Source organism: Megalobrama amblycephala, linkage group LG24 (assembly GCF_018812025.1).
Source record: "Megalobrama amblycephala isolate DHTTF-2021 linkage group LG24, ASM1881202v1, whole genome shotgun sequence".
Classification (NCBI taxonomy): Eukaryota; Metazoa; Chordata; class Actinopteri; order Cypriniformes; family Xenocyprididae; genus Megalobrama; species Megalobrama amblycephala.
In genome coordinates, this window is record NC_063067.1 from 14,970,652 (window position 1) to 14,990,347 (window position 19,696).

Here is a 19,696-nt window from a genome sequence, read left to right on the forward strand (position 1 = left end):
AGTTAATGGGAACACAATCAATAAGAGTCGAAAAAACATGCATAGACAAATCCAAATTAAAACCTGCGGCTCGAGACGACACATTGATGTCCTAAGACACGAAACGATCGTTTTGTGCGAGAAAACGAACCGTATTTATATAATTTTTTACCTCTAATACACCACTATGTCCAACTGCGTTATGCACTCGCTTAGTGAGGTCTGATCGCGCTCTGACAACGGCAGTGATGTCTCGCGCATATACTTCAATGAGTGCTAGACATCACTGCCGTTGTCAGAGCGTGTTGTCAGACCTCACTAACCGAGTGCTGAACGCAGTTGGACATAGTGGTGTAGTAGAGGTAAAAAATTATATACTGTCCGGTTTCTCGCACAAACCGATCGTTTCGTGTCTTAGGACATTAATGTGTCATCACGAGCCGCAGGGTTTAATTTGGATTTGTCTATGCAAGTTTTTTTGACTCTTATTGATTGTGTTCCCATTCACTCGCAATATTTGACTGACAGACGGCAAAGGTTGCAGTTAAAAATCATCATTTGTGTTCTGCTGAAGAAACAAAGTCACCTACATCTTGGATGCGCTGGGGGTAAGCAGATAAACATCAAATTTTCATTTTTGGGTGAACTATCCCTTTAAATGGGGACTCAGTGATATTTCAAGTTCACTGTTTGGAAGTTAGTCGGGCCGAGTCCAACAACAAACGTCTAACCAATCAGCATTAGGGGGCGTATGACAGTCAAGGAGAGAGAACGAGCAAGAGGGAGATTTGAAAATAAGAAAAAAGAAAAAAAACTGCAGAATAAAAAATGGGACAATACAAATCAGCTCAAAAGAATATCACTGGAATGAAGGTTTATGGCTGGGCAAGCGCTTTAGGACCCAGTTATATTAGAAAAGCTTTCCAGCAATGGAGAGAGCTAAGAGGGAAGGCCTGAAAACTGCTTTGATCCCGCTTATCATGTGAGTACACTGGGTTTTGATTGTCTGGAACTGCTGTGCTGTTTGCGACTAACAATGAACATTTTTTATTTACTCGTGTGTACTGTATGTTCATTTTTTGTGCTTCCTTGTCATTCGTTCATCATCTGCGCTTTATTTTTTCGTCAAGCATTTTGTTGTGCATCAGCTGTGATAAACAGACATCCACTCGCATTGCGCGTGCAACAGTGGCCACTGACGGCCGCTAAAGAATTAGGTGCTTAGCGACATTAGTGCATTCGCCTCGCATGCCAGCAGCAATCGGGCCGGGGTTCGAGACCGACTCAGAGCAGGGTGGTTTGAATTGGAGTGTGAGTTTTGGAGGCGGAGCAATGAAGAGAGGGGTGGGTTTGTTTGGGTTGATTTCAAATATCAACAATGTCCAACAGCATAGTTCAAATACCACTTACTGCACCTTTAAGTTGCTACCAGTGGGAATCCACAGGAACGATGCTGGTAGCACTGGGAGCAACTTAACAGCTCAAGCAACAAATACTTTGCTGATTTCAGCTCCATGTGAACTGAGCTCTACGGATGGTGATATCACTTCCAGCTATTTTCGCAAAGATACTTAAAGAAATCATGTTTACCTGTGAAATTGGTCATGACATGAGTTGAAATATTAGAAATAACCTTAGCACAGACATGCAGGGTTACTGATTTTTATCTGATTTTTTCTGTACTATGGTTAAAGTTGCATATTTTAAATGTTTATTTGTGATTTTGCCTAGACCAAAATCTCTGAGGAATGTTTCCAGCACCTTGTTATCTATGCCACGAAGAATTAAGGCAGGTCTGATGGCAAAAGGGGGTCCAACCGGTACTAGCAAGGTGTACCTAATAAAGAATATATATGATGATACATATTAAATTTGGATAAAATAAAGTATTTTAACATTTAAAAACAACATAAATAAGCTTAAATATCCACATTGTAATAGTGAAGTCAGATTCAGAATATTTGTATCTATTTTCAAAAGTATATGTAGCATAATGCAGAAGCAGACTTGGATAATTAATGATTAGTCCTTGATAGACACAGTTTAATAACTAAATAGGACTGAACAGAGTTTAATAAGTTGTTATGGGGAAAAGGTTTAGTGAATTGGCCCTAAATTGATAATAAGGCATAATAAACAAGTGTTTAATGAAAAAAAGAATGCAGAAGAAGCTTTTGCAAATAGATTTCTGAACAAACTAAATGAATATGATCCATCCAAGTGGTTTAATGGACCTTTCAGAGTACCTCTGTAACAGCTCTCACTTTGAACTTGAAGCCTGAATAGCTCTCACTCATTTCTCAAACACACACTCGCACACCAAGAACAAAAGAGAGAAATGTCTCTCAAAAGACCTCTGCTGTACAGTTCCTGTGAAAAATTGCAGCCTTATCAACTGAATGATGATGGCACGTATCTATCAACAGGGCATTACGGGGCAGGGGAACGACAGCCTCTCGGCGCTCTGCCTTCTGCAGAAATGTGCCGTAAATTTACAGGGCAATAATTATGAGTCTTTTCAGGAAGATAAAGGCAGGACCCTGTTTCCCAAAAGTAATAAACCTGACTCACGCACCCCTAGTTGAGGATGAAAAATGTTCCCCTGGCAACTGCGTTTGTCGTGCATGCTGGTTTTCCTCAACTGGCATGCTAGGCAAGCAATCTCCTTTCATCACAGGGAGAGAATGCAATTTCAGGGCTCATATCCACCAATTTTGTGTAACTCACATAAGGGAAGAAGGAATGTAAGCTGAGAAACATAATACAAGGTGAAAAAAAAACTGCACACTAAACACGTCTCCTCTTGTAGGACTGTAAATACTCAACTTTTTGGTTAAAATATGAGACACTCTAAATCGAAGACATTTAAAAACAGAAAACATCACATGATGTCAAGCTTGGTCAGATTTATGTGGCAGGAAGCCGTTGTGCGACTTTTCATTGATGTTCCAGATGCAATAAGCCCTCCTAAAATAGACATCTTCTCCGGTCTAATCTTTGCCATTCCAGTTTCTGTTTGGAGAATGTCACTTCTGCCTCCAAAATGGAGTTTGGCAAATTGGTGTGTGTTAAAAGAGAGTGGAGCCATTTTATAGCAGCGTGTCCCTGCAGGCATGTTTCCACTGACAGGCCCAGTGCGAGATCTGTCCATCACCGCATGCCTCTGCTCCTTTCCCTGCTGATACACGAAATGTCCTTCGCCCCTCATTCCGCAAGACACAATCACACCTATACATCTGTTTTTGAATAAGAAAGAAGTGTATACTTCAGGTTTGATCAATGATTAGATGCAAACCTGATGTCATTTGTGTCCACCAAAAGAAACCCAGAACATGAACAAATATAGAGACCATAAAATGCTTGTGTTATTAGAGATTCTGTGCTGTCTGCTCTAGGTAGGTGCTTTGTATCAGGAATGAAAGCATCAGACACCAAGCAACGAACCAAGCCATTTCAACAAGTCTTATGAAAGAAACAGACTGAAGCTTTATTCTGCAGCACAGTGACCTTGACATTTTCACTTAGAATGTCATTGCGCCGCTGCCACAGAAAGAGATGTATCTGAATTAATCAGGTAACTGGGAGCTTATGCAGGATGTTGAAAAGGTAAGCTGTTTATACAGCACTTACCACTGGCTTTACAGCAATGTAAGAACCTTAGACATACACTGAATAAAATAACAAGAAAATTCATTAAGGTTTTTGCACACATTTTTTTAAGGAAATTTAAATCATATAAAATGTAATAAATCGAACTACACCATTTATTTTTAATAGATGCAAGGTAGGTTTTTTCTTTAAGACACTATTCAAGCTGCACAGTGATGTGAAGAGCTGAATGCATGTTGTTTTAACCCATGACCTTAAAATATAAACTAACATTCAAAAGGTCAGTACTGACTTTTAGAAAGAAATTAATACTTTTATTCAGCAAGCATGCATAAAAGAATTAGTTTTTAATGTTGTTCATATTTGGTCTCTTTAACATGCTTTAAGACAAACCAAGTGCAAATTCATTAGTCAACACCATTGCTGAGTATTTTGTCAGTAAACCAAAGACAAACCCGCGGTGTTTCTAACGTCACAAACTATTTTGTAACCAATCACGTCAACGTGCCGGTGAGCTTTAGCATATCATTAACTGATCGCGCAAGGGAGTCTCAAAAGAAAGTTATCCCGGTATATTTTTCTGTTGATATGAAAAATAGTGTAGATTTAGCGCTATGGCGGGTGTATGCTGTATATTGCGATGTTTTTATGAACTATAGCTAGGCTATGTCTTTCTCCACCGACGTTCTGAGTTGTTCAAAGCGTTTCTAAGGACACTGATTGTTAAGGCAGCTGTCTGACTCGTAAATGTGAACATGGTTTGTGTAACATTAGCAACACATTATTAGCTGTTTGATAACATAATCAAGTAAAAGGCTAATCATATTAATTACCGTTTTGTGTCCGACGTTGTAAAGAGCAATACCGTTGTCGTGCAGTATTTACCTCAGTAAGTTGACCAACTGGATCTCATCAGTGCTCTTGCGTGAGTGGGGGCGGGGCTAATTAGCATATTCATAGTTCCGTGTATATTAAATGAGGCAAGGGTAGAGATACATTCAAGCTATTTTAAGGCAAAAAACCTTTAAATATGTAATTTTGGTGATCAAAGATGAGTTTTAAGGGATAAATTATTGACTACAGGGGGGCTTTAAGTCAACTAAAAGCATCATAGTTTCCAAAAACATTTTAAGCAGCATTGTTTTCAACATTGATAATAATAAGAAATGTTTCTTAAACAGCAAATCAGCATATTAGAATGATTTTTGAAGGATCATGTCACAATGAATGCTGAAAATTCAGCTTTGACATCACAAGAATAAATTACGTATTAAAATATATCAAAATAGTTATTATAAGTTATTTTATAATTGTTATATTATAATATATTTTACAGTTATTATAAATTGTAATAATATTTATGTATTTTTGAGCAAGTAAATGTAGCTGGTGAGCAACAGTCTTCTTTTAAAAACGTGAAAAATTTTGTCTGGCTATCACCAGACCAAGCTCAATTTCAAATTGAACATTGGTCTGGGGAGTTTGCTATGTATTTCCTACTGCACAAGAGGCGTGATCAACGAGCATTATTCATGCAATTGGATAGTCCTTCAACCAATCAGATCAACGATCCGGGTGACGTACTTTTGCAGAGCGATGCGAAAACTCCAGACAGGGTTAGTTTGTATTGGTTTGTAGCATTGATCATCAGTTTGCAGAAGCAGCAATGGCATCGAGCGATTTTTGCAGGTTGTGCAAAAAAACATGAAAGTGAGTGATATTTACACCCAGTCAAGCGATTTGTTTGCTAAACTAAAGAAGCCATTTAGCATCGTTGAGAGGTTAAATGGAATTGGATTGACGGTCGTGTGAGAGACGCCATCGTGTTATACCCACCCAGAGCCATAGAAAGAGCCCTGTACCCGCCAATAGCGAGCAAGGTGGATAAGCCAGTCTGTGATTGGTTCCCGCAAAAGTGTAACAGATGCAACAGAAATGAATGTACGGGTTTCCAGACTGAGTTGCCGGGCGAAATCAAATCGCTGGCAGATCAGGCTGGGTTTACCCAGTCTATTAAAAATTCTTACCAACTCCAAACTTTTGAATGGTAGTGTGGGTTTAAGAAAGAAGACACCCACCCATACACAGACAGACCTTCACTTTCAGCTTGAATTAAGCATTTTGAGTGGAACATATTAAGGTGTTGCAATATAAATCACTAAACTTGACAAAAACATCAACAATAACAGTGCAAATAAAACTGGTTAACAGTGAAAAAAGGTAAGACATTTCATTCATGTTACATGATGTGAATAAGCTAGTTTGATAAGTTATTAGTTATTAAGGGTTAAAAACCTAATTTTCCTTAGTTATTTACAAGTTAGAGATTTAATTTCCACAGACCTGAATTGACTACAAATGTAGAATAAGTTAAATATTTTCAAGTTCAACTTGAACAAACTTATTCACTGTAGAGTGAGCACTAAATCTTGTCTGCTCTTTTTACATCAGCACAATATTTCCTCAGTGTATTCTAATATTTCTGATCGTCTTAAATGCACTTTCATGCAGAGGTTTACGAAAATGCCTTAGCATGAATAACAAAAACTCTAGGGACTGCATTTCAATCTCAGGAAAGCATCACTTCCAATCTTATGACAACATCAAAACATCTATGCCAAACAGTGTCAGAGTGACCAGGGCCGTTCAGTCCCTGTCCACTCCATGTGATCTTAAAATGTCACTTAGACCTCTTACAGGCTTGAATCACTTTGTGACTTTCACTTTCACAGGCCTCTCAAAACCCATTTAGATGTGAGTCCAAGTGAAAGGGCAAAGCTGTGTCTCAACTTCAAAGAACACTGAATGGTGGAATAAACATCGCTCTCAAACCTTTCCCCAATGTCACGACATGCCAAATGTCCTTATCTACTCACTATTAGTCTGCAGCTGAATAACATTATACAGAGAATTATTCATAAACATACAGTATGCCTTCTACTGGTGATATTCCATGAGAAAATGGCTGATAGGGCATCTGATTTAAGGTTCATTAAAGTGGAGTGAAGGCCAAAAGCTGGAGCAGATGCTCTCTCTGGAGATGTTCATCAGCATTCTGGAGAGAACCTCTACAGTCATATTCCATTCCATCTGCCTGCTTCTGTCTTTCAGCTGGAAATGGAGCACCTAGGTCCATTAATTCCCAAATAACTGCTCTGCGCATCCAAATGCTTTGAAAGAAAGGCATCCATTGTGGACTGTCCATTAAAGCACATAATCTGGGCCAGTCAAAAGTGACAGCAGTTGAGGGACTCTATAGCAAGGATGAAGCAATGTGGTGTGACGTGATATGAGCTGGAAAGCTCTTTTTGTAACAGGACAGGATGGGATAGACTTTGACTCTTAGGCATGATTGGGCAAGTGGTGTAGCAGATGTGAGATTCTGCAGTTTTACCCTCAGCATCAGTGACATGGCACCATTTTTTTTTTGTCTGGATCTATTAACTTATTCATAAAATCACTTGACAAATTAACGTTTTTAATTTATGAATTAAAATTCATGTTTTTGAATTGTGTCACGGGAAATAGTCACCCTAGTTTGGCTTTCTACTTCTTTAGATAACTGCAGTGAACTTGCATGCCGATTTTCTTCAACGCTTCTCATCAGAAGACGCTCCTGTCGAGGTGTTAACTTCCGTGGATGACCTGGACGTCTCTGTGAGATGGTTGCAGTTCCATCTTTTTAAAATTTTTGTACCACTTTTGCTACAGTACTCTGACTGATATGTAAGGCTTTGCTGATCTTCTTGTAGCCTTCACCTTTCTGGTGTAAAGAAATTATTTTCTTTTTTAGGTCTTGTGACATTTCTCTTCCATGTGGTGCCATTGCTGACAGCATGAAATGGGAAGGGGGTTTAACACCCTTTTATAGTCAACTTTCTTCTGGACACCTGTGTAATGAGTAATTAAACTCACCTGTGGTTGAATTCTTGTTAAATTAGACATTTGTATTTTAAAATTTAGCTTTGCTTCAGAGACTTTCAGTGGGGTGTACTCATTTTGGCATCACCCTAATTTGAGTAAAACTAAAAATGTTGTTCTCTAAGTTATATTATTAACCTTACTTTCATGTTATAAGTTAAACAGATGTTGTATAAAACTCAACATTTTGGAAATTGTTTTTGTGTTCATTGAGATATTGTTTAAAATGTTACTCTTACCTTAATGTTATGAAGCGACGAGAATACTTTTTGTGCACCAAAAAAACTAAATAACGACTTTTTTCAACAATATCTAGTGATGGGCGATCTCGAAACACTGCTTCATGAAGCTTTGAAGCTTTACGAATCTTTTGTTTCGAATCAGTGGTTCAGCTCACGTATCAAACTGCCAAAGTCACGTGAACTACTGAAATTTCGAAACACTTATAATGTAACAAAGCCTCGCTTACTGAAATAATGTGATTTTGGCGCTCCACCCCTCACTAGATATTGTTGAATAAAGTCGTTATTTTGTTTTTTTGGTGCACAAAAAGTATTCTCATCACTTTATAATATTAGGGTTGAACCACTGTAGTCACATGAACTGTTTTAAATACGTCTTTAGTAGCTTGCTGGATTTTGAGAGGTTCAGTGACATTGCTGGCAATGGAGGCCTCACTGAGCCATCGGATTTTATCAAAAATATCTTAATTTGTGTTCTGAAGTTGAACGAAGGTCTTACAGATGTGGAACAACATGAGGGTGAGTAATAAATGACAGAATTTTCATTTTTGGGTGAACTAACCCTTTAAGTAGTTTGTCATAATCTTTATTTTTTATTATTATTTCTTTAAAACAATTAACATTGTTGCTTTAAAGAATCTTTTAAATAGTCCTACAGAACCATGCGGGGGAAATAAACAAAACCCTCATGTCAAGGTCAATAATTCTTAGAATATCAGATAGTTTTAACTTTTTTTTATGACAAAGTTAGTCCAGATTGTAAAATGACATTTTTACACTCTCTATATTTAAATCGTTCTTAAAAATGTTTTTCAAAACCATACAAAACTAAAATGAATACAAAGATTACATTTCTGATAATTAGATTTTTAAATGATTTTTTTTCTTTTCTTTTTTTAAGACACTTCTATTTGTCATTGACCCGACTGTGTAGGATTCATTGCGCTCTATTTCTTCTGTGCAACCACATTCCTATTCATTGCCTGTGGGAACACCAGCAAAGGACAAAGTGCAATGCTTTATTAACGTGCAGCATGTGCTCACACTTGCTCTCTCTCCTCGATTGAGCCGCAACCAATTAGAGCTTATAGGCTACTGCAGTTGTTCCTCGCATGTATACGCAGGAGCTGTCCACTCTGCAGCAGTCCTGAACAGACTGTGGGAGGCACTTGCTGTCCATGGTGCTGAGGATTATCTATAGTCAGTACTGGCTAAAATGGCCATTGACAATCACTCCAAAAACTCATCCCATCCATCATCCATCACATATTTGCCCTTGGCTTATCACTACTCCTCAAGTCTTCCCCCCCCACCAGCTCCTTCCATCTTCTTCACTCCTTACATCAAGTCCCTCTCATCCTTGCTCAGACACCACTTGTCAGTGAGATGTGCTATGTGGAAAGATGCGCGTGTGCAAGCGTGTGTGTGAGGCCCACAGGGTATCCATCCCTCCATTGAGAGATCAGAGCAGGTGCCAGATGCCTGGAGCTCATAAAAAAGAACATCATGCTTTTCAGCTCACCTTCAGCTCCTCGGTGCCCACACATATCCGGTTAACTCACTTACTGCCGACAACACCTGCACACTGTACCACAGGATTCTTTTCTCACACGTCACGTGGTAGGGCTGCTTTATGTTGTTCATAATGCTCTTTGACAGAGGTCTCGAGTTCATGAACACTGCATTCTTATGCCGCAGAAAGTATAGAATAAACCAGAGCGACTTGAGGATAAATGACAATTTATCATTTGTCACCGAGTTCAGCAGACAGGGCTTAATAGATGGTGCTGAAAACCTGCAAGCCACGTTTTTCTCAGACAAGATATTAAAACGTGTTAAATTATTTAACCATGCCCTCTTGACCTAAACACGCTCAGTCAGACATGACGTGCAGATATGAGATGTTTAATCAGACTTTTCATCACACCCGGCTGGCTTTGGTGACTGTCGTATCAGAAACTCTTTCCATTTAAATTCACCTGTCGTCCCCCGACTTTCCCTAATGAATATAAAAATGCGAATCCATTGAGAGGACCAGATTCAGATGGATGACGTTGACGAGGATGACGAGATACAATGCAAATCCCTGGCACGCCATTAAAAAATATACTCTCTAATTGAGCATATGCAAAGCAAGGACGTTTGGAGGAAAGAGAGGCGCAAGTTTTTTTTTCTGCTGTCATTAGTAATCTCTTCAGGGCAGGTAGGAGAAGTCACTGATGGGAGAACCGGCTGAGAGACAGACTGTATTAGAAGTGAGATAGTGTATCTGGCACGCTCACTGTGAAATGTAACTGTCAGCCATTAGAAAGAATCAGAGGAGAGAGATTTGTGCTCATGAGATAATGAGTTTCAATCTAATTCCATTCCATACAGAAATATTCTCATACGACTGACGTTCAATTCTCCCACTGGCGGCGGAGGTATTGACATACGCATTTCCTTTGATTTCCCTTTTGTTAAAATCCACATCAATCACACCCCAAAAGGTGTAAATATTTAAAAGTTTCAAGGCGCTCATTATGAAAAGCCTTCTTTATCAGCGCTATAGCACATTTCTGCTTTCTCTCTCTATCTCTCTCAAACACCACTAGTTCTCTAGTTTCCTCAGAACTCTGCTTCTGGGATTTGTCTTACATGGTCCCCTGGTTTTGCTGAAATGTCTTTATTTCAGTGTTACCCGAAGAATAACATCTTGATTCTGTATTCCCTTGGCAATATCCTGGTGCTTTTTCTCTCTAAACACACCTCCCATAGATTGAGGGTAACAAGGGAATCAGGAGAGATGCTGATACTGTATTATCTCACCAGGTTTATCTTAAAGGGATAGTTCACCCAAAAATGAAAATTTGATGTTTATCTGCTTACCCCCAGCGCATCCAAGATGTAGGTGACTTTGTTTCTTCAGTAGAACACAAATGATGATTTTTAACTCCAACCGTCGCCGTCTGTCAGTGGTATAATGCAAGTCAGCGGGAACTTGGACTATAAGAATAAATAAAACACGACAGACAAATCCAAATTAAACCCTGCGGCTCGTGACGACACATTGATGTCCTAAAACACGAAACGATCGGTTTGTGCGAGAAACCGAACAGTATTTATATCATTTTTTACCTCTAATGCACCACTATGTCCAACTCCGTTCAGCACTCGCTTAGTGAGGTCTGATCGCGCTCTGACAGCGGCAGTGATGTCTAGCACTCATTGAAGTATATGCGCAAGACATCACTGCCGTTGTCAGAGCGCGATCAGACCTCACTAAACGAGTGCTGAACGCAGATGGACATAGTGGTGTTTTAGAGGTAAAAAATGGTATAAATACTGTTCGGTTTCTCGCACAAACCGATCATTTCGTGTTTTAGGACATCAATGTGTCGTCATGCTTTTTTTGACTCTTATAGTCCAAGTTCCCACTGACTTGCATTATACCACTGACAGACAGCGACGGTTGGAGTTAAAAATCATGATTTTTGTTCTACTGAAGAAACAAAGTCACCTACATCTTGGATGCGCTGGGGGTGAGCAGATAAACATCAAATTTTCATTTTTAGGTGAACTATTCCTTTAACTGAAGTGCTGCTCTCTGACAGCACTGTAAAATAAAGTGTAACCATATATATATATATATATATATATATATATATATATATATATATATATATATATATATATATATATATATATATATATATATATATATATATATATACACACACACATATGTTATTTCTTTGGGTTATATAGTTTTCTTTAATTACTTACACAATTTCTATATGGCTCCATTACTACGGCTTCTTTTCTTTACACTCTACACACAAAACCACAAAACACACACAGCATGCAAAACATCATGCATCTCTTGCAAAAGCAAACACTTCATTCAGAATTACTTTAACTGTTCTAAAAATGGTGTTTAGTGTGTAAGCAATAAAAAAAAAAAAGTGTAAATCATGAAAAAGAGATAATTTTAAAGGTAAAAGACTATAAAAAAAAGCTATGGTAAAAACCTGTTAATTGGTTTACGGTATTTTCCTTACTCTATACGGTGAAAATATGTTATGTGTTACATTACTTTTGTGTTTCTTTTTCTCATCTAGGCTGGGCATGCTTGTTTGTTTTTTAATAAAAACAAAAAAAGTTATCTTTTTGGCAAATGTTAAGGCCCGTTCACACTAAAAGTGAATTGAATAAGCCTCAGGCTGAAAGAAATACATATTTACACCTGTACAGTAGAGGGCGCAGCTCAAGCAAACCTTTCAGCTGTGCTGCCATTCTGGATTAAAGAAGAATAGGGTACAAGAGGAGTTCAACACTCTTATTTCTAAATCTAATCTGAAGTCATTTTTGCTTAGTACGTTTAAATTAGTTCATTGAAGGTCAGCAGCAAAGACATTGGTTAATAAAGTGAGATTAAATACATAAAGTATATTTGTGTAATTTAATATAGTTAATTACTACAGGTTTGCATACAATTCTGAGATTGTTTTTTCACAGTTTTTATTCATTTTGAGGAATACTGAATGTTTTCGTGCATGTGAGATGAGTAAATGCATGTTCACGTTTAGTCTAGAACTACAATAACCATCATGTTCACACAGCGCGCACAACACCTCTGCACTTTATTTCTCTCAACATGAGGACAGGAGAGCTGTCAAAAGTGTGTGAAAAAGTTACTTGCATTACTTATCTGAAAAAGTAACAGATATTTTGTTGTAAATTGAAAAAGTAATGCATTACCAGTTACTTGAAAAAAGTAATCTGATTACGTTACTAAAGTTATGCATTACCCCCAACACTGACCACAGCTGGCGTGTGGTAATTTTCACAGATTTTGACAGATTTTACAGTGTATGGGAATACAGTGATATTGGCTAAATGAACTGGACAAAACAAAAAAGCCTTGTGCAAGTTTTGCCATCATAGGCAAATTCTGTACACAAGCATGGCTCTTGGTTTAAATTTTCAGTGAGCAAGAGCTGTTTTAAATAATTAAATGTTCCGGGGAAGAATGAATGGAACAGGACCAAAGAACATTTATATTCAGATTCTGACAGAAGCATTACTTGGTGTTAAGCACCCAAACTATTTAAGAGACAGCTCTAAAACCCACTTCACAATTCTGTCTGGTTTGGTAGTTACACATGGGCTTAAAAGAGAGTGAGTAACATTAAGATTTAACAGTACAGTACAAAATGTGCTTGTACTTTCTAGATCGTCCAAAATCCAAACTCAGCTTTAAAAGAAAACCCCAGCTGGCAGAGAGTGGCTGAAGGTCTCAGTTCAGACAGCTTCAGGGGTCCTGGTTTGGCAGATCTACTCCCTGAAGTGAGAGGGTGTATAGAGCTGTTGCTCTTAAGTAGACAAACTCCACTCAGTGAAGCACTGTCTTTTTGTAGATACCTGTTATACAGAAGCAGCAGCCTCGTGTGAGCATGACTGCAGTGACTAGTCTTTAGTGGGAGGGATATCAGGTTCACAGCAGCTAGCAGGTGGAAGCGAGCCGGCCAGGAAGGGAGTTAGTAGGCAGGCTGAGTGGGATCTCTCCAAGGTAGTGATGGTTTCTAGCAATTTCACAACACATAACCATGGTCTGAAGGTCTGCTTTACAAACTGATAAAGGAGCATCAAATCCCGTTACAGGCAACCCAAGGTGGTAAAGCTTGAGGTATAAAGTAAGTTCTCTTTTTAAAGCATCTTGGAGCTTATAAAATCTGTAGTTGATAAAACATATTATTTGGATGTAATTTGTTGATTTGTAGTTTGTAGTACATTTTATTGGCATTATATATATATGTGTGTGTGTGTGTGTGTGTGTGTGTGTGTGTGTATTTATATGTAATATATGTAATGATAAAAGTAAATATAATTACATAATAAATGCATAAAAAAATGAATTAAAAAAACTAAAAAATTCTTGTAGTTTTACTGCTTTTTGAAATTATAACCAATTAGAACCAAACAATTTCCATTTACCATGTATAATACTGTACACAAGCATTTTCATGTGCTGTTACAAGACAAATACCATTAAATTTTGTGCATGCTTCATACAAACCCAATTCCAAAAAAGTTGGGACACTGTACAAATTGTGAATAAAAAAGGAATGCAATAATTTACAAATCTCACAATATTTTATTCACAATAGAATATAGATAACATATCAAATGTTGAAAGTGAGACATTTTGAAATGTCATGCCAAATATTGGCTCATTTTGGATTTCATGAGAGCTACACATTCCAAAAAAGTTGGGACAGGTAGCAATAAGAGGCCGGAAAAGTTAAATGTACATATATGGAACAGCTGGGAGGACCAATTTGCAACTTATTAGGTCAATTGGCAACATGATTGGGTACAAAAAGAGCCTCTCAGAGTGACAGTGTCTCTCAGAAGTCAAGATGGGCAGAGGATCACCAATTCCCCCAATGCTGCGGCGAAAAATAGTGGAGCAATATCAGAAGGATTTTTTGCAAAGAGTTTGAAGTTATCATCATCTACAGTGCATAATATCATCCAAAGATTCAGAGAATCCGGAACAATCTCTGTGCGTAAGGGTCCAGGCCGGAAAACCATACTGGATGCCCGTGATCTTCGGGCCCTTAGACGGCACTGCATCACATACAGGAATGCTACTGTAATGGAAATCACAACATGGGCTCAGGAATACTTCTAGAAAACATTGTCGGTGAACACAATCCCCCGTGCCATTTGCCGTTGCCGGCTAAAACTCCATAGGTCAAAAAAGAAGCCATATCTAAACATGATCCAGAAGCGCAGGCGTTTTCTCTGGGCCAAGGCTCATTTAAAATGGACTGTGGCAAAGTGGAAAACTGTTCTGTGGTCAGACAAATCAAAATTTGAAGTTCTTTTTGGAAAACTGGGATGCCATGTCATCTGGACTAAAGAGGACATGGACATCCCAATTTGTTATCAGCGCTCAGTTCAGAAGCCTGCATCTCTGATGGTATGGGGTTGCATGAGTGCGTGTGGCATGGGCAGCTTACACATCTGGAAAGGCACCATCAATGCTGAAAGGTATATCCAAGTTCTAGAACAACATATGCTCCCATCCAGACGTCGTCTCCGGGTACTGAAATGGCCAGCCTGCAGTCCAGATCTTTCTCCCATAGAAAACATTTGGTGCATCATAAAGAGGAAGATGCGACAAAGAAGACCTAAATCAGTTGAGCAACTAGAAGCCTGTATTAGACAAGAATGGGACAACATTCCTATTCCTAAACTTGAGCAACTTGTCTCCTCAGTTCCCAGACGTTTGCAGACCACTTGCACAGTGGTAAACATGGCCTTGTCCCAACTTTTTTGAGATGTGTTGATGCCATGAAATTTAAAATCAACTTATTTTTCAATTAAAATTATACATTTTCTCAGTTTAAACATTTGATATGTCATCTATGTTGTATTCTGAATAAAATATTGAAATTTGAAACTTCCACATCATTGCATTCTGTTTTTATTCACAATTTGTACAGTGTCTCAACTTTTTTGGAATTAGGTTTGAATATATTTACGATAATTAAAGATAATAAATCAGGCCACATCCAAAACAACTCCTTTTTTAATCTCAAGTTCAACTGATTTTGAAAATTATTGACAATGAGACTTTATTTTTGCACAAATGTTTGCATTTTATTCCTTTATAAACAACTAATTGATTGTTTTTAGCACCTTCTGATTGTCTCACAAGTCTATTGTCTGCAGCCTAGTTTATTTTAAAAAAAACAGTAAGAGTTTTTGTTGTGCAAAACAGTGTAGCTTAAGCAATTTGTCGGTGACAAGCAAGTGACTCCAGGTCTGTCAAGGTCTGGGGCTCAATTACAAGCTGAGGATTGAAGGGGCTTAAAAAACCAGCAAGCTACTGAGATCACAACCACAATCTGCTAGCGTGTTGAGCAAAAAATATTGAACCCTCAGCTACTCAAGGGGGTTTTATGTTGCTCTAAAAAAAGTTTCTTTTTTTAAAATAAATGTCAGTTCAGCATCACCCATTGGAACGTTATATTAAGATACAAATGCCCGGCATCATTTCCTAGTTTCCAGCGACTGTTAGATCAAGGCAGGTTTTAGATGAGAGATCACATATAGCTTGAAGCTAGGAGCTCTCGCGTATCGGGAAAAATTATTACGTGCAAAGGAGGGAGAACGAGAAAGATTGAGCGAGGGACTAAGAGAAAGAGACAGAGAGAAAGTGTGTGAGAGAGAAAGAGATGAAATGGGAGAGTGATGCGAGAGAGAGAGAGAGAGAGAGCAAGAAAGAGGGAGGGAGGAAGAGAGAGAGTACCGCCCTTCAGTTGTGTTTAAATGTGAAGCGGAAAATCATCTCTGTGGCTCAGGGGAGTGAAGAGGCGATTCTAGTGTTAGTGCGGGTTTGCCGTGCTTTAGATCATAGCGCTCTCTCTCTTTCGCTCTTTGTTTGTCCTATAGTGTCCCTGATTTCAGCTTCAGGCTTCAAAGTGAGAAGTACTGAGAGTTTCTACAAGACAACAATACCTGGACCCGGGAATATCTAGACACCTCACAATGGATGGATTGAGGACAAAGTATTGAGTTCACCTACGGCTGTCCCTGAATGATACAGGTACAGTAAAATAAGATTTTTTTTATTTATTTTATATGGTTAAAAAACTAATATAACATGTTTTTACCTTTATGCATGGAAAATGTTTTTTCTCTGTGAATAAAGAGTGCACTGAAAGATCAGCATGAATAACTTGAGCTGGTCTCGCATTCAGTGATTATTATAGCCTACATAAGGATGCATGCTGTGAGACTGAATCCAGACATTTTATATAGTTTTATAGTATGACATTCAATTTCAATGCATGCTATGTGGATATCTGAAGAAAATATGACTGCTTATTCACAACTCTTATTCATTAATATAAATAGAGAGTTGGAGACATGAGGTTAGAGGCAGGCTGTCAGGTAGCGAGGAAAAGAAACCGAGTGGCACTTTCATCTCTAAATGTGGCCTAATAGACACACTAAGTGGCTGAAAGCAAGTCAGTCTACATGAAGATTGGAGCTGTAAGATTTCCTCAAGTTCTGCCAGACTTACTCATGCTCATGATTTATTTATTTTCAGATTTAATTAGAAATGTCAGGTCTGAATGCACCTCACAGTATTCACAGCACTTAGGTAGGAGTGAAAGGAAGTGAGAGAAAGAAAGCAAGACGTTACTGACCGACTGCTCTCTCTGTCTATCTTCAGAGGAGTGTTGGGATGTCGTGGCTGGTGTGGGTGTGGGTCAGTGTGACAGTCCTGCTGATGTGTGAGGCCACTTTCTATGAGACCATCCAGCAGCACCTAGCACCTCCTGGAACCAACATACAGATCCTTGGTGAGTCCTTCCTTCTGTCCTTCTCCTGCTTCATTGTCCACTCTGAATTTTCAGGGGGAAAATTCATGTATGAATTTCTCTGGATGGGCTACACCACAAATGATTAAACTAAGTTTTATTTACTACTTCAGATGAGTCACACTCAGGGGTAGATCTACTCCATGAAAAACTATTGCCACCCCATCTGCCACCCTAGAAATATCCCAGTATAAATTAAAAATATAAGTGGCATTTCTTGAACTACTTGTACCAGCAGCGGTGCTTTGATGTGATGACATAAAAAAGACAGCGTACCTTGACATCCAGCTCCCCCTCTCTGGAATGGGTGGAGCTAGAAGGTTTAACCACACCCTAAAGGCTGATTTATACTTCTGCGTCGAACCTATGCCATAAGCTACACTGTAAACCCGGATAGTACTGCTAACTTATAAAGATTGAGTACGCTGCAATTAAAGTCTGTTAAATCTTTGATGCAACTTAAAACAATTACATTTACTGAACAAGGAGTTTAGTTTTATTTTTGTGTAGCTCAACATTTTTGAGTAAACCCTTATACTTAAATTATTATTTTTAAGTTTACTGAGCAATATAAAGTGACGTCATCCATGTCACATCGATGCTGATGTTACCCACGTAACCAACGTTATCAGAAAAATCCATTCAACATTAAACTGAGCTGCAGAAGTTCTCAGCATGCTTTGCGTCACACTCTGTAAGGGGGAATAAATGTTGAAATTGAGTGTTATTTTGAGTGTTTTTGCACAAGATTAATACAGGGGAAGATGTGTTATTGTTTAATGTTCTGTTATTTTGGTATGTAAAAGTGTTCTGTGATGTTGAAGTTTTGTAGAGTTACCGTCATGGTAAAGAGTAGTGCCTGTGGTTAGGTCGAGAATGAGCTGTGAAACATCAAGGCTATAAATACTGCATGTTAATTAACAGTTTATGCAGGTAAATAGTGATAGTCTCTTTTATTGTTACATTAGCGCATGCTAGTGCACTGTTGTTAACTAACACTTAACCGTAAAGATTAGGTGTTAGTTTATTCAATATTTCAATTAAATTGTAGTTACTGAATTTTTGTAGTATAAAATATTTTTTGAGTTGTTTACTTAAATGTTTTGAGTATTCTGAACTTATTGGGTTTTACAACCACTGCACCAAAATAATTGAGAAATAAGAAACATTACGTATGGTAAACAATAGTTCTAAGTACAGTGGACTTAAACATTAAATAAAACTAAAATAAAAAAAAATCAGTTTGACTTAATTGTTATTTATAATTATTCTTTACTTAAAAGATTTGAGTTGCTTAAAGGTGCCCTAGAATTAAAAATTGAATTTATCTTGGCATAGTTAAATAACAAGAGTTCAGTACATGGAAATGACATACAGTGAGTCTCAAACACTGTTGTTTCCTCCTTCTTATATAAATCTCATTTGTTTAAAAGACCTCCGACGAAAAGGCAAATCTCAACATAACACAGACTGTTACGTAACAGTCGGGGTGTACGCCTCCAATATTTGCATATGCCAGCCCATGTTCAAAGCATTACATAAGGGCAGCCAGGATTACCGTCTGGATCTGCACAGCTGAATCATCAGACTAGGTTAGCAAGGACAACAGCGAAAAATGGCAGATGGAGCAATAATAACTGACATGATCCATGATTACATGATATTTTTAGTGATATTTGTAAATTGTCTTTCTAAATGTTTCGTTAGCATGTTGCTAATGTACTGTTAAATGTGGTTAAAGTTACCATCGTTTCTTACTGTATTCATGGAGACAAGACTGTCGTTATTTTCATTTTTAAACACTTGCAGTCTGTATAATTCATAAACACAACTTCATTCTTTATAAATCTCTCCAACAGTGTGTAATGTTAGCTTTAGCCACGGAGCACTATCAAACTCATTCAGAATCAAATGTAAACATCCAAATAAATACTGTACTTATGCGATTAGACATGTTGCATGACGAACACTTTGTAAAGAACAATTTTGAGGGTTATATTAGCTGTGTGAATTTTGTTTATGCTGTTTAAGGCAAGCGCGAGCTCCGTGGGCGGGGAACATGAGCATTTAAAGGAGCCGCGCAGCCTGAATCGGCGCATATTTAATGATGCCCCAAAATAGGCAGTTAAAAAAAATTAATAAAAAAAAAATCTATGGGGTATTTTGAGCTGAAACTTCACAGACACATTCAAGGGACACCTTAGACTTATATTATATATTTTAAAAAGACGTTCTACGGCACCTTTAAATTGTTTGAGATAATGTGTGTCTACAATAATTTTTAGTAGTCTGAACTTATCGGGTTTTACAGTGTATGCGTCGGTTTTCATTTATATTTCTGCATCTTTGTCCGCGTCAACGTGGAACATGCAGACCGCTAGTAGGCAGTGTCCACAGTCATGTTGAGTATCAAGGCAAAAACAAAAGCAGCAGCAGTTTGTCATACGTCAGAAAAGCTTCAGCAGTGATGGCGGCTAATAGGCAATGACTTTTGTTGCAGCTTGACGCGTGTGTCCCCTTAAACAGAGCAGAGCGAGGAATTAAAATCCATAGGAATGAAAAAAC

The 19,696-nt window shown here is 38.1% G+C and overlaps 1 protein-coding gene and 1 long non-coding RNA gene across 4 annotated transcripts in view; one reads left to right on the forward strand and one right to left on the reverse strand.

Annotated features, from left to right (window-relative positions):
• LOC125260571 overlaps nucleotides 1–19,696 on the reverse strand; it is a 66,641-nt gene that overhangs the window by 3,645 nt on the left and 43,300 nt on the right. Inside the window, exon 2 of the long non-coding RNA XR_007183074.1 lies at nucleotides 16,958–17,155. This is a non-coding gene — a long non-coding RNA (uncharacterized LOC125260571). The remainder of the gene's footprint in view (nucleotides 1–16,957; nucleotides 17,156–19,696) is intronic.
• tafa1a (TAFA chemokine like family member 1a) overlaps nucleotides 15,815–19,696 on the forward strand; it is a 63,177-nt gene continuing 59,295 nt past the window's right edge. For 2 of the 3 annotated variants that reach the window (XM_048178997.1, XM_048178999.1), the window contains exons 1-2: nucleotides 15,815–16,350; nucleotides 16,984–17,113. In XM_048178997.1, the coding sequence (XP_048034954.1) occupies nucleotides 16,342–16,350; nucleotides 16,984–17,113 (139 nt within the window). In that variant the 5' untranslated portion in view covers nucleotides 15,815–16,341. The remainder of the gene's footprint in view (nucleotides 16,351–16,983; nucleotides 17,114–19,696) is intronic. The other variant, XM_048178998.1, reaches the window with a different exon arrangement.